At 35.0% G+C, this 15,000-nt stretch overlaps 1 protein-coding gene across 1 annotated transcript in view; it reads right to left on the bottom strand.

The window, feature by feature from the left end:
* Window positions 1-15,000, bottom strand: part of LOC135203097 (uncharacterized) — a 61,870-nt gene that overhangs the window by 5,886 nt on the left and 40,984 nt on the right. Inside the window, exon 2 of the mRNA XM_064232719.1 lies at window positions 2,303-2,653. Coding sequence (XP_064088789.1) covers window positions 2,303-2,653 — 351 coding nt within the window. The remainder of the gene's footprint in view (window positions 1-2,302; window positions 2,654-15,000) is intronic.

Consider the following 15,000-nt stretch of genomic DNA (forward strand, 5'->3'; position numbering starts at 1 on the left):
TGTAAAACACAAAGGTTTCTAATCTTGTTGATGCATTGATCGAAATTTCACATTTTCTTCCTTTTTCCTTCTTTTCAGTCAATTCTGGTTTCACTCGAAACCAGAATTGACTGGTTCTTTTCTCTGTTCTAGTACTTTAAAGATTCTCTTATATTCTCAATCTTGCTGTCCAACCACTAAAACTCCCTCTTTTCTCTGTTCTAGTACTCTTAAGATTCTCTTATATTCTCAATCTTGCTGTCCAACCACTAAAACTCCCTCTTTTTCCTTTTTTTTTTTTTTTTGTTCTAGTTTAACTCTTAAAGAAAATTCTATGATCCTTCATCTGCTGTCCAACCAAAACCTAAAACTCCGCTTTTTTTTTTTTTTTTTTTTTCTTGTTCTTTTTTAAGTAGTCTTAAGATTCTCTTATATTCTCAATCTTGCTGTCCAACCACTAAAACTCCCTCTTTTGCCTGTTCTTAAGAGCTGAATTGGCGAAAGTTCCCCACTGCTGGGCTTGACAGCCTAAAATTTCACAAAATCGAATAAACCTTCTTTCCATGAAACTAATTATACCTTTCAGAAAACAAGGTATTAGTAAGCCCAATAATTTATCTCTTGACTTCTTTCTTTAGACACTCAACAATAACTTCCAGAAGTATTTCAGAATAAAAAATAAACCTCTTTAAATCTCGTGTTAGTCAAATCTACATATCAGCTATCATCAACAAAAAACGAATTTTAACGGTGCCTGCATATAAAAATATATATATAAATAAGTAAATAAATAAACATTTAATATAATATACACATACGTACAATACTTACATTTATATTTATCTAAACACACACACATATATGTACATATATATATACGCCAAAACCAAATAAGACTGCTGTACTTGTTACCCGAACTCATGTTATTTTAATTAAAACAAATCAGCTCCGGCCACAATTAGCCCAATCAATACCTCCTAATGATGACCTCCTATTTAGCAAAAATGGGAAAGTCTAGATTATTAATCGTGAGGCTTGTATAGTTGTGTTTTGCATTCCAATAGAGAGGAACCCCCTTTTCCACTAATGAATGATTAACTAGAATTAGTATATATTATCAAAAAATATCCACATACTCATAATACGAGGATATACATTCCATTATTATTTAGTTTAGAACGATGGTATAGCATCAGTCTTGTCAGAATCTGCTGAAAACCTAAAAATGAATATGTCAATAAACTAATTAATATATCGTATATATTGATAGAAAAAATATCCACTTACTCATGTAGAAATTTCATTATTAACTCATTTGAAGAAGATGGTACCATCAGTCCTGTCAGAATTTACTAAAAGAGGTCCAAAAGTTAATATATATCAATAAACTCATTAATAAATGTAAAAATAAATAAAGAGCCTCGATAAGTGACTGACACAGGTACATGTTTAGTTTAATTATGTTGCCACAAAAAAGTGTTTCAATTAGTTAGTTCTGAACACCTATGATTTTCTGATCAGGTGAGGATGGCAATGCTGGACTTGTTCTGTACTGGGATAGGGGATGACTGAGAAACGTCAGACTACCTTGGCTAAATATATTTAAAAAGCTATGGCTCCTTTGTTTATTTCCCAACGTTAATTTTTAACAGCTATTTGTTTTTCTCCCTTTATACTTCTCTCTTTTTTGTCTTTATTCCCTTCTTTTTTTAACATTGATATCCTTAGCAACTTCCCCTTGACCTGTTACAAAATTAAAAACGAAGAAATGCTGATCAACGGGGCAATTTAAAAGTTACTTATAATTACCATAAGAATAGAACAGAATACAGAATTTAGGCAAAGGCCAAGCCCTTCGGACCTATGAGCTCATTCAGCGCTGAAAGGGAAATTGACAAAAAAAAAAAAAAAAAAAAAAAGTTTGAAAGGTGTAACAGGAGGAAAAACCTTTTGCAGTTGCACTGTGACTCAGCTGCTTAAGAGTGGGTGAAAAGTGTGATGGAAGAGAGAGAACATGAAAGGAGGTACAGTAAAAGGAATGAAAGAAGTTGCAGCTGGGAGCCGAAGAGACTCTGCAAAGACCCTGAAGTATACTATAGCACTACACTGCCCCTACTGGAAGAATATTACCGTCAGGTACGACACTGATACGAATAATAATACTTCACTAGGAAGCACAGTGAAAGGAATGAAAGGAGTTGCAGTTAGGAGCCGAAGGGACGCTGCAAAGACCCTGAAGTAGACAATGGCACTAACTCCCCAAGGGGAAGAATATTGCCATCAGGTACGACACTAAAACGAATAATAATCCTTCACTACCCACCAACCACATTCATGGAGGAAATTTTGGAATCCGTATGGAAGGAGGGAGCCTCTGCAGACACCTCGCACCGGTACACCCCCGTGGCTTCCAGGGAAAGCCTCTTCACCCTGACCCTGCCCTCGTTCGAGGACTCGATGTCCACCTCAATGGGGTCGTGGACGATAGGGAAGGTCTTCTTCGGCGGGTTCTCGGCGGGCGTCCAGCGGTAGAACTCGTCCAGCCCCAGGTACCACTTCAGGGCGTAGATCTTGTCGCCGCCCCCGGCGTAGTCGCAGTCCAGCCAGGTGGGCTGCTCCGTCGTCATGATGTTGGGCACCGCCATCCGCGTGATGTGCAACTTGGGCGCTACATCTGCAAGGTGGGAAAAAGGAGGACAGGTGAGTAACAAGCGCCACAGAGAGTTTGTGAAAGAGTTGTGCTGTCGTTTTGAAAATAGGAGTCCTATATGAACTGCTAATGTGAATGTATGTATGTATAGTTTTATATATCTATAAATGTACACACACACACACACATATATATATATATGTATGTATATATATATATATATATATATATATATATATATATATATATTATATAATATATATATATATACTATATATATATATATATATATATATATATATATATATAATATACTATATATATATATATATACATACATGTGTGTGTGTGTGTGTGGGGTGTGTGTGTGGGTATGTATGTATGATTATATATATATATAAGGAGCCCATGAAAACGCCAAAATGCAGAAAAGTAAGTACTATATTTCAAGTGGACTGCTGCCTCCCTCTCTGAAGTACATTTTTGTACATCATATATATATATATATATATATATATAGATATATATATATATATATATATATCAAGAAAATGTCACATTAGAAACTCGTTACTGCTACACGTAATAGTTAGTTTATATACTTTAAAACTTACCTCGTTTAGGTTTGTGAATTTGAGCGTATGAGAATATGACATTTTTCAATGCGTTATGCATACACGAATACCTATGTCTTTGTACTCGCTTTCCTCTACATAGAACACTTGAACAGAAAGAATTTACAAATGTACTGGTGAAGGTGAGATTTGACATTTTATGAGAATGGCAAAAATAAATGGCAAAAATAAGATAAATAAGTATATCTTAGTTTTACCAGATCACAGAGCTGATTAACAGCTCTCCTAGGGCTGGCCCGAAGAATTAGATATTTTTACGTGGCTGGAAACTAATTGGTTACTTGGCGACGAGACCTACAGCTTATTGTGGGATCCGAACCACATCGAGAAATGAATTTCTTTCACCAGAAATAGATTCCTCTGATTCCCCGTCGGCAGAGCAGGGAATTGAACCCCGACCCCGAGATCGGTAGTCGAGCACGTAACCGGCTCCTCTAACGAGGAACTGGGACAAATAAGAGACGACATATTTTCCCATGATGCAGGAAATGAAGGAAGGAGTTTAAATGTCCAAAATGAACGAGAGTTGAAAACTTATGGTGAGAGTACAAATGAAATAGCATTTTATTGAGTTATGTTATTATTAGTATAAATAATGGGCAATGCTTATTTTCAGTAGTCTGAGACTTAAGAATCAAGAATAACCAGTGATGTCCTTATAAATATACATATATATATATATATATATATATATATATATATATATATATATATATATATATATATCAAATATATATATATATATATATATATATATATATATATATATATATATATATATATATATATATATATATATATATACACGTATATTGTGAGAGGGCATAATGGCGATATCTTTCACAGAATAACGCGATAAAGAAACACTGTAGCCTTTTTTGCAGTATGGATGAGATATATGGCCCTGAAGTTAGAGGATGAATGGGTGCGGGGAGTTGGGGGTGGGGCTGTAACTAATGTTCAGTTTTTTTCCAGATTCCTTCCATTGGGAGGGGAAAAAAAAAAAAAACTATTTTTAAAAAAAAAAAAAAAAAAAAGAGGTGGGAAAGTACACACACAGATACAAACCTATCTGCAGAAAAACTCTCTCTCTCTCTCTCTCTCTCTCTCTCTCTCTCTCTCTCTCTCTCTCTCTATCTATCTATCTATCTTCGATAACTTAGCAGGTTATTTGTTTTTTTTTTTTAATATGCGAGATATCTTCTTTCAGTATTTCCCTTTACCTCGTCTTACTTCTTCCTAATGAACACCATATTCTTTGGAAGATTGAATTTCAAGTCACTGGACCCTGTGGTGGGCTTGTTCCATATGAATAGGGTTCATCTTCTAAATAATAATAACTAGGCACGATCCCAAGGTCCCTGAAAAGGAACCTGGAAAAATGAGATGTTTAATTAGCTCCAGGACTCATGCAGTAAGTGTGTGCTCGTGGAAACAGCGAACGTAGTATGAAAAGCAATGGATTCTTAAAGAGACAGGATGCAATCCGTAGCCCCACAATATAAAACCACCCAGTCGAATAATAATAATAAAATTCGACAGGTACCAACGCAGCACTGCTGGAAACAAGATGAAACTAACCAAACCAGAGCACAAGCCAGGTCTTTCATTGTGCAGCTGTCAAAACGACATCAAATATGAATGAATGCCTTTGTCATATTACATGAAGCTAAAAAGCACTTCTGAATTAAATAGCCGTGACTACATATCTTATGCAATATTCTACCGCCCCGCCCCGACCAACCCCCCAAAATGGTGGTGGTGGTGTTGGGGGAGGGGATATTCTCCCGACCCAAGGGGGTGGGGTTGGGGGTGGGGAGAGAATTAAAATACGTGAGGACTGAGCTCTTAATGTCCAGCATGGAATATGCAACTAACACACACACTCTCTCTCTCTCTCTCTCTCTCTCTCTCTGAAAGTAATAAATGTCCGAAGACCCGGTAACGAATAGAGCTGGAAGACTGGACGCCTGGACGACCGGGGAGGATTTACGAACGAACTCCGGATGACACAGTGCGAACGTTACGACGATTTGTGTGTGTACCTTTCGTCGCAAAAAAAAAAAAAAAAAAAAAAAAAAAAAAAACAAAAAAAAAAAAAAAAACTCAGGGGCGTACGTCACGCCCCTTTCCCTGTTATGGCGGTGTTGTTGCAGTTTACCATATGGGTGCTATAGGTGTGATTCACATGTTCTCTCTCTCTCTCTCCCCTTTGGCTGGGTTAGAAAGCAGAAATGGATGCTTTTATTAAAAGCATTAAATGAATATAGGGGAAATGGCATGTGGAGAGAGAGAGTTACAAGACGTTACAAGGAGAGAGAGAGAGAGAGAGAGAGAGAGAGAGAGAGAGAGAGAGCAGACACAAGATAAAATACCCAATAGCTGAGAGAGAGAGAGAGAGAGAGAGAGAGAGAGAGAGAGAGAGAGAGAGAGAATGGTTGAAAAGTTCAGATACAAGATAAAATACCCAATGGCAGAGAGAGAGAGAGAGAGAGAGAGAGAGAGAGAGAGAGAGAGAGAGAGACTATGGGTGTAGAGTGAATATACCATAAGAAAAAAAAAACCTTTGATATGCCAAATTGTTTTGAAAATAACAATATAAGACTAGGATGGTAACGGCAACAGTAATTAAGCATATCCATAGGTAAGCTTCGCCATTGCTTTGTACTTAAAAATACTACGAACCATTAACACAATTAGCTATCCAAACCTAATGCTATATAATGTTATATCATTTAAATACAAGCACTAATATTCAGTTCTATTGTTTTGTGAGTGACGTAATCCTGATGAAGTAGAAACGTTTTATGTTTAAATTAATATAAACAGTTACTTCCTGATGGGCGCCTGTAGAACACATTAACCACTTTTGTAAGCCTGTCTATGGCACTTCGCCTCGTTAAGGTTTCGTAACACACGTCAGGTCTCCCTGTCTCACATTTAATGCGTGTGAACAGTCGTGAACAGGAGAGTCATCCACTCATCAAGCCACACACTTTCAAGAAGAATTCGATTCCTTCTTTAGTATTTCCAAAGTTATTTGACCTCTATCTTTTCAAACAAGGAGATTCACTTTAGGAGTTATGCCTTTTTTAGTTAACAACAACAAAAATCTGCATGATACAGTGCAATATTTTATAGAAATGTTCACACTCAAGTACTAAAAATGGAAATACCATCTCGATTGGTTTAAGCATGTAAATATCAATCCAAATTTCATAAAATTTTAAGTGCCTTTTGGCTATATAAAGTTGAATAAAGATCTACCTTGACTGCATTTAACCTATATATGTACACTTCCTACTTTTTGAAGTATTGGGAATATCGCTGGAAATTTCCTTTAAAAGGCATAAAAAACCATAAACCTTTTCCAGCATTCAACAACGTCCTCATTCGAATATCCGCTTAATATGTGCAGGAAACTAAATAATCTACTGACGCAGAAATAATAAAAGATACAGGTTATTCCAACCACCTACAAAAATAACTTGCTTCTCTAGCCAAAAATAACAAAATAATTCTTAAATATCTAAATCCAAGATTAAACAATTAGTTGCCGGTTGACGGAAGAAAATTAAATTACTCTATCCTATTACCAAATCAGGAAAAAATAAAAAATAAATAAAAAATCGACTTTCTTTGTACAGCGTATAATTCTGTATGATCCTCTGCCCATGAAACTTTCAGCCACGGCCCAGTGGTGGCCTGTCCTATAGCGTTGCCAGACGCATGATCAGGGCTAACTTTAACCTTGAATAAAATTAAACCTACTGAGGACAGAAGGCTGCAATTTGGTGTAATTGCTAATTGGAGGGTGGATGATTAACATACCAATTTAAACTCCTCTAACCTCATTAGTTTCTAAGATCTGATGGCAGACAGAAAAAGTGTGGACGGACAGGCAAAATCATTTCAATACTTTTGTTTGACACAAAAATAAAAACTCGAAGACAATGTTAATGTATCTAATCAAATTTATTCCGTGACCCACCTGAATGGATACATCCACTTTTTCTTGTTTTAACACTGAAACAACGAACAAAAACTACAATTCAAAGCCTTAGTAAATACAACTGATTTCAGAGAGATCTCAATTTCTATATTACAAAATGCTTGAAATAATAAAACCAATGATATGCTATAAGTTGTAACATATCTACATGGTTTAAATTCTAACATATCTATATCGTTTAAATACAGCATGCCTTTCAGTATAATAACTACAACAAGCTATAAATCTACAACGTGCTATAATTCATAATACTGTATATACCTATAACATCTTTAAATCAAAATACAGCATATCCACAACATGCTTAAAATCATTAATATATCAACAGCACGATTTACATTTCAGTATCTACAACACGCTTTATATTAAAATATATCTAAAAAAGCCTTTATAATATAACATTTCTACAACATGTTTTATGCGTTATAATATCTACAACACGCTTTAAGGGGTCGATTGCCTAATGGGACTTCTCCACTGCCTTATATCAAGGCATCATCCTCCACCAAACTCTATATATATATATATATATATATATATATATATATATATATATATATATATATATATATATATATATATATAGATATAAGATATAGATATAGATATATATATATAATATATATTAAATATATATATATATATATATATATATGTGTCTATATCTAATAATATAATAAATATATATTATATAATAATATTACATGATATAATATAATGTAGATATATACATTATATATATATATATATATATATATTATATATATATATATATATATGTATGTATATATATATATATATATATATATATATATATACATACATATATATATCTATAATACTATATATATATATATATCTGTGTGTGTGTGTGTGTGTGTGTGTGTGTATACAGTATATATATATATATCTATATATATATATATATATATATATATATATATATATATATATGTAATCCCCAAAAGTATAAGATGGTCATTGTCAATAACCTACTATGAGATTCAGGCCATCTGTAACGGTTTTTTCGCAATAACTTTTTATCTATGCATTTCATAAATATAACGCTTATTCAGAATACACATTATATCTACACATAAATTTTGACTGTATTCTGCTTTACTTAGGTTGAATAAATTTGGTACTTACAATGTAAAAGTGACTTTTTTTGAAGATGGGCCAACTTACTCAGAGAAAAGGTTTCGAACGCACTCGTTACGTAACTTATGACAGCATTTCTTCCCTCTTTCTCGATGGATGATTGGCTATACGTAACAAAGGCTATACCTCTGGCAACAATGACAAACAAATCTAAATACAAGCAAAGCAGCACACCTTTATGAACTCTGAACCTCTCCACTGATAATTGTCATAATGAACAAACCAACAAAATATGTTAATAAATACAAAAACACTTCGATTATTAGTCTAACTCCCAAAATAAGTTTCCTAAGAAATTACAGTCTGCTTTATAGGTCACAATCAGATTGACAATATATGTATAGATGGTAATTTTCAAAAACATAGTGGACAAGCTTGATTTTATTTATTGGCTATCTACCTATTTACTGAAAAAAAAATAGTCGGTACCGTATTTTGGCTTTAAACCTTCACCAATAATTATCTTCAATATGATAACTTCATGAGGCTCCACCCACTTTGGCCTCGTTATAATTCAGGATAACACTGAAGGCTATCATGGGCATTGTTGGATTAGAAAATTTAACTTCTGGCTATAAAAACTCATTTCTCGAGTAGTTGTAAGAAGTGCTAAATGATCCTCAAGGATCCCAGCAGTTGGCCTAAACGTTTAATTCATGTATATTACTGCTATACTGTTGCGGCACTACTGCTACAGTAGTATTACTACGCTAGCACAGATACCCCACCCACATCTATGTATCGTTCCGCCATTCATAAAGTCTTTGGGTTTCAGAGCCGATGGAACAAGGTGAATGGGTTTTTGTCTAGTGGATGGGCGGCGCAACATTTCGTCAAAAGGTGTTTACTTTGCTTACGTAATGAATGTTTTTCGACTCTTGGCTCGTAATCATTGGCCATGGCGTCGGCTAGATCATTTTTACTCTATAAAAAATTAAAACTATCCGGTTTAGGTTATTGATAATGCTGACAAAATTTGTGTGTGTTGTATGTGTATAGTATATATATACTATATATATATATATATATATATATATATATATATATATATATGTATGTATGTATATATCCCCAAAAGCATAAGATGGTCAATAACCTAGACGCTGTGAAGCCAGTTTTAGTAACTTTACATCAATCAATCAATCAGCTTGAGATAAATAGAGTTCTAAGGGTTACAGCCTTTTCAATTGCTCTGCAGTGTCTGTCAGTTTGACAGAATTAATCAACAACGAGAATTCCACAGATCATTGGTTTGTTCATTCTTAAGATATTTTCGAAGGCCAAATCGCGTAGCATGCTCTGGGAACCTTATGCCTAGAAGCAGTAGGTCGCGGTGTGATCTAAGTGGTCACATGAAGGAATGTAGTTACTTATATTATATTCATCTCCCTAGAACATACTTTACCGTAATTTTACAGCACATAAACCTGCTTTATAGAGTTGCTTATTGAAGTCAGTACTTTGTTAACGTTTTAAATGTATTAGGCAATTATCTAATTGCATATAATTAACGAAGGGGCGGAGGGGGGAGGGGGTGGGTGTAAGAATCTTTATTGCTCAACCGTAGCGTAATCATTATGACTTAATTACATTTCATAACCTGTATTGCCCAACACCTCAGTGGTACGAAAGCATTTAAGTTTAATTAATACTTTTCTGCCATGATTATGCGTTCCTAATTCTAATGAGATTTTCGCAGGTGTTTTCTTAGCCGTTATTTAATGAGAAATACTGTTTGTTACAATATTAAATAAATTTTTTAATGACATTGTTCAAGTGATGTTTAAGTTTTGTTATCAGATTAAGTCTTTTGTTTTTGAGCATATGATAGATTTGTACTCAATTAGATAGAGGTTGATTACTCATAATGCTTGCACCAGAGAGAGAGAGAGAGAGAGAGAGAGAGAGAGAGAGAGAGAGAGAGAGAGAGAGAGAGAAATAATTTTTGTGCATGAAAGGAGAATTTTTCTGTGTATATCTGCGTGAGAGAGAGAGAGAGAGAGAGAGAGAGAGAGAGAGAGAGAGAGAGAGAGAGAGGTTTAGTGGAGAGATATGAAAAAATTCTTATGAGTATAAAACAATAGAATATTAACTTTAAATCGGCATTAGAGAGAGAGAGAGAGAGAGAGACGAGAGTAGAGAGAGAGAGAGAGAGAGAGAGAGAGAGAGAAATAATTTTTGTGTATAAAAGGAGAATTTTTCTGTGTATATCCTATAACCGCCGGAGAAAAAGCAGAAAGTAATAATGCCAAATGAATGGAAATATGGCAGAGAGAGAGAGAGAGAGAGAGAGAGAGCCACTCGATGGTCTCGCATTTGTAGCGAACGCAACGTTGAAATGCAGCATTTGGGCGCAGTACGGACGAAACATCTCGAGAATAACGATGTTTATGGGCCGAGCAACATCTCCGCCAGTGCCTCATTAGGTGAAATTGACGGTCCGGAATATCGTTGGATTCGTGGTGGATTACTCAAATCAGCCGAATATTTGCTAAAAAGAGCATAATGATGTCTATTCTGTTTCCAGAATGTTTTTAACTCGTTTAGGGAGATTGAAAGAGCGTGGTTATAGCTATGTATATAATGCATGTGTTGGTCGGCCTATATGATATATTGTGAATGCTACTGTGCCCATGCCTTCAACGGAATAAGGTGCTTTTATTTTGCATACTTAAACATATATATTATATATATATATATATATATATATATATATATATATATATATAGAGAGAGAGAGAGGAGAGAATAGCGAGAGAGAGAGAGAGGAGAGAGAGAATGTTGGACGAGGGTAAATCGAAACCTGGAATTCGTTGCCTTTTGTTTTCATACTCAGGTAAAAAAATGTTCGCCAGTGATCGGGAATACAGAAGTTTTAGCATTCGAAAAATATGGTTGCAACGTGTATATAGTGTTTTTATGGGCCATTTCTATCTTCACAGTGTACTGTTGGGTTACAGCAAAAGACATTCGTGTGAATACACAATTCGTTGTAAATAATTGAATTACGCTCAGGTATGCATCATGTTTCATTGTCTTTATAATTGGAAATGCATTTCCATACAATACATGTCTAGTATTTAGGTGTTAATTTTAGTATGCGTTTATTTTAAAGTGTATCAGGGGTTCCATTTGGGGATTTCAAAATCCTTTACTTCAGGTTAAGGAAACAGAGTCCGCATGAATGTTGGGCGCATTCTGCTGTGACTGTGATGCCCCCATTCAATGTTTGTGAGCCGTCTGTGGATTTTGTACCTTTCTGTGATTGATGGGCATCAGTCTTTTAATAACATGGCGTTGCCTGTAATTATTGAGGCACAGTCTAGGAATGTTATAATTCAGTCTGTTATCGATGGGGCACAGTCTGTATTATAATTAATTCTGTGATAGATGAGCATCAGTCTTTTAACAATGGGACACAGTCTGTAACTAGTGAGCCACAGTCTGTAGATGTTCTAACTCAGTCTAGGATTTATGGGCAAGTCTGTGGATCTGATGGTGTAGTTGTTTAAATGCTTGAGCGAGGTCTGTGGATCCTGTAGAGTATTGATATAAAAAGGCATAATAATGAACTTAATTCATTAACATGTACCTCATTCAGCAACATGGTCCGCGGACTGGAAACTTCATTCATTAAGTTCCCTCCAATTCTGTAATGAATGTTGTAATCTTAGATGAATCGGTAGACAAATACAATGGACGGATTAATGATATTGTTACAACTGCTATCTCTTGAGGCCTTGGTAATAAGTTAGAATGTTATTTTAGATTAGATTAAGCTGACCTTCTGCCAGCACGGGCTCTTGCTCATAGAGCAGCCCGTGAGGTTAGTAATTTGTTCACAGCAGTTGCCAGCAGCCGGAAAAATGATGATAACGATAAGACAAACATCGATTTAAAAGGAAATATCAGAATAGTGAGACAAATAACAAAGGCCACATAGTAAGATAGTAGCAGAAAAAAGTAGTTAGCAGAAAAAGTAGTTAGCAGCAAGAATAATTACAACAGCAGAAAAAGTTTAAGGTAAATGAGTTGTTAGTTGAAGATGGTAGTACAGTTACCGTACTAATTACAACATAAACACTTTTTTTTTTAATTCTACTCATAACATCTTCAGTGTAGCTTCTGTTTCAACTAAGCTATATTTACAGTGTGTCAGGATAAAAGAACTACGTACATTGACGAAGTCCTTTCGAGTAAAGGTTGACAAACTCTTGAGTGTAATAGGATCCGTTTTAACACTTCGGTTGCTTGTTAACTTTATTTAAATTTGGAGCACCTTCGATAAATCCCATTTTGCAATATCATGGGATGTGTTCTCATTTTGGAACTTAGTAGGACATGTTTATTACTGTTATAATTTAGGACATAGAGGTCCTTATTGTGAATTACAGTATATTACTTCTTCAGATATATTTGGATATGTCTATATTTTAGGGTACCACGGGACATAACACTTACCATATATTTATGGTACGATAGGACATAACATTTGCCATATTTTAGAGTACCATGGGACATAACACTTGCTATATATATAGGGTACCATAGGACAAAACACTTGCTGTATTTTAGGGTACCACAGCACTTAACACTTGCTATATATAGGGTACCGTAGGACATACTTGTTATATTTTAGGGTATCACAGGGCATAACACTTGCTGTATTTCAGGGTACCACAGGACATAACCTGACATTTCTCGTAGTGTCCTTAAGTGAGTCAATCCGAGGAACCTTTTAAGACATACCATGTCCTCCCATATTGTATGACACGTTGCTGCATAAGGGGGCTTAGAAATAAGTGTCACTTATTGTAAATGTTTTTATGAAATGCCATTTTGCCTTGCCGGAGCTAATTTGAAAATACCAAACACCACTTATTTAAATTGATGCCGACAACACAGTCCCTTCTGAAGCATTAATTAGTGCAACACTTTATCACGAAAGATGGACCCTTGCGCTTACACACACAGTTTGCAATGTAGCACAAGCTCATTAGAAGAAAGGAAAGAAAAAAAACCACTTTGTCAAAATTCATGAGAGAGGTCATTTGTGTACCTTTGTCGCTTGAACATTTTTGCAGTATATAAGCTCGAGAATTTAGCGCGCGAAAGAGCAACGTTCTAATCATTTCGCTGCGGAATTTCGAAATATTCGGAATTTGAAGAGAAATTTCAGATTTTCGGGCTTAAAGGGAAACGTTTATGATGCGTCAGGAATGCTGACAGTACATTTTGATATTGTTTTTGGCTCTGGAAGCTCGTCATTATTATTATTGCCGATCGCATCAGACTCTCTCTCTCTCTCTCTCTCTCCCCTCTAAACAAACCCCTCTCCCGGGTCTCTTCTCTTCTTTCCTCTTCTCTCTTCTCCTTCGATCTCTCCTCTCTCTCTGTTTTCATGGGGGCAATAGTTTTATATGGAAGCCGGTGGGATGGGCAGCCATAGCTAGCTCAAATGTGAAAGAAATGAAGATAAAAAAAAAAAAGGCTTCAAGTGAAAAATAAAAATAAAATTGGGATTATCCCAATAAGAAAATGTCAGTTCTAGCACTTGAAATAAGGAGAGCTTGTATGTATGAGAGAGAGAGAGAGAGAGAGAGAGAGAGAGAGAGAGAGAGAGAGAAGAGAGAGAGAGAGAGGTTGCTTTGCTGTACAAAATATGTTTAACCTTGGGAGTACTTGTCTAATCATTTAGGGCACGCCACTCAAAAGGAATTTTACGAAACGCCAATCCGTGGAATATACCAGTGACCAAAGATGCCCTCCAATGTCAAAAATAGGTTATCTTTTTTTTTTTAGAATTCACGAATCCACTCGCGCCGACGCTTTCGTCCTATCGCGGGGAGAGAGAGAGATGATGATTCTGCAGAAACAAATGAGGCTTTGATATGCGATGACACGTGTTGTATCGGTGGCTTCGGCAGGGAAACTCTTCAAAGACTTTGCAAGAGAGAGATGAGGCAGACGTCTCGCTCAGATTTAATGAACGGGACGAATTGGAACATAACGAGATATAACTGTGATTCGTCTTTGGTTATTCTGGGCTTACAGCTAGTACTACTACCGATAATAATAGTATGTCTATATTGTATCAAAGTGTCATATATTGATAATAATATTACTTCGACGAACATATATTGCATCAAAGTGTATTTTCGTGTTCTTGAAGTGATGGAACACGCAGACATCATTGATGAAAGTTTGGTAGCACAATATTTTTACCCACTTGAAAGAGGTTCTGATGCCCTCAGAATGATGCAATACCCATTGCAGGTTAATGTAGGGATATAAGTGGGAAAGATGATGATTATATAGCATATAGATATATATATATATATATATATATATATATATATATATAATATATATATATATATATAGATATATATCATATATAAATATATATATAATATATATATATATATAATATTATATATTATATTATATATATTATATATATATATATAAATATATATATATATATATATATATATATATATATATTAAGATATATATGTCAAATATTCTTTATTCATTTGGCTGTTAATGAATTTCTTTAC

This window comes from Macrobrachium nipponense, chromosome 33 (assembly GCF_015104395.2).
Source record: "Macrobrachium nipponense isolate FS-2020 chromosome 33, ASM1510439v2, whole genome shotgun sequence".
In the NCBI taxonomy this organism is placed as follows: domain Eukaryota; kingdom Metazoa; phylum Arthropoda; class Malacostraca; order Decapoda; family Palaemonidae; genus Macrobrachium; species Macrobrachium nipponense.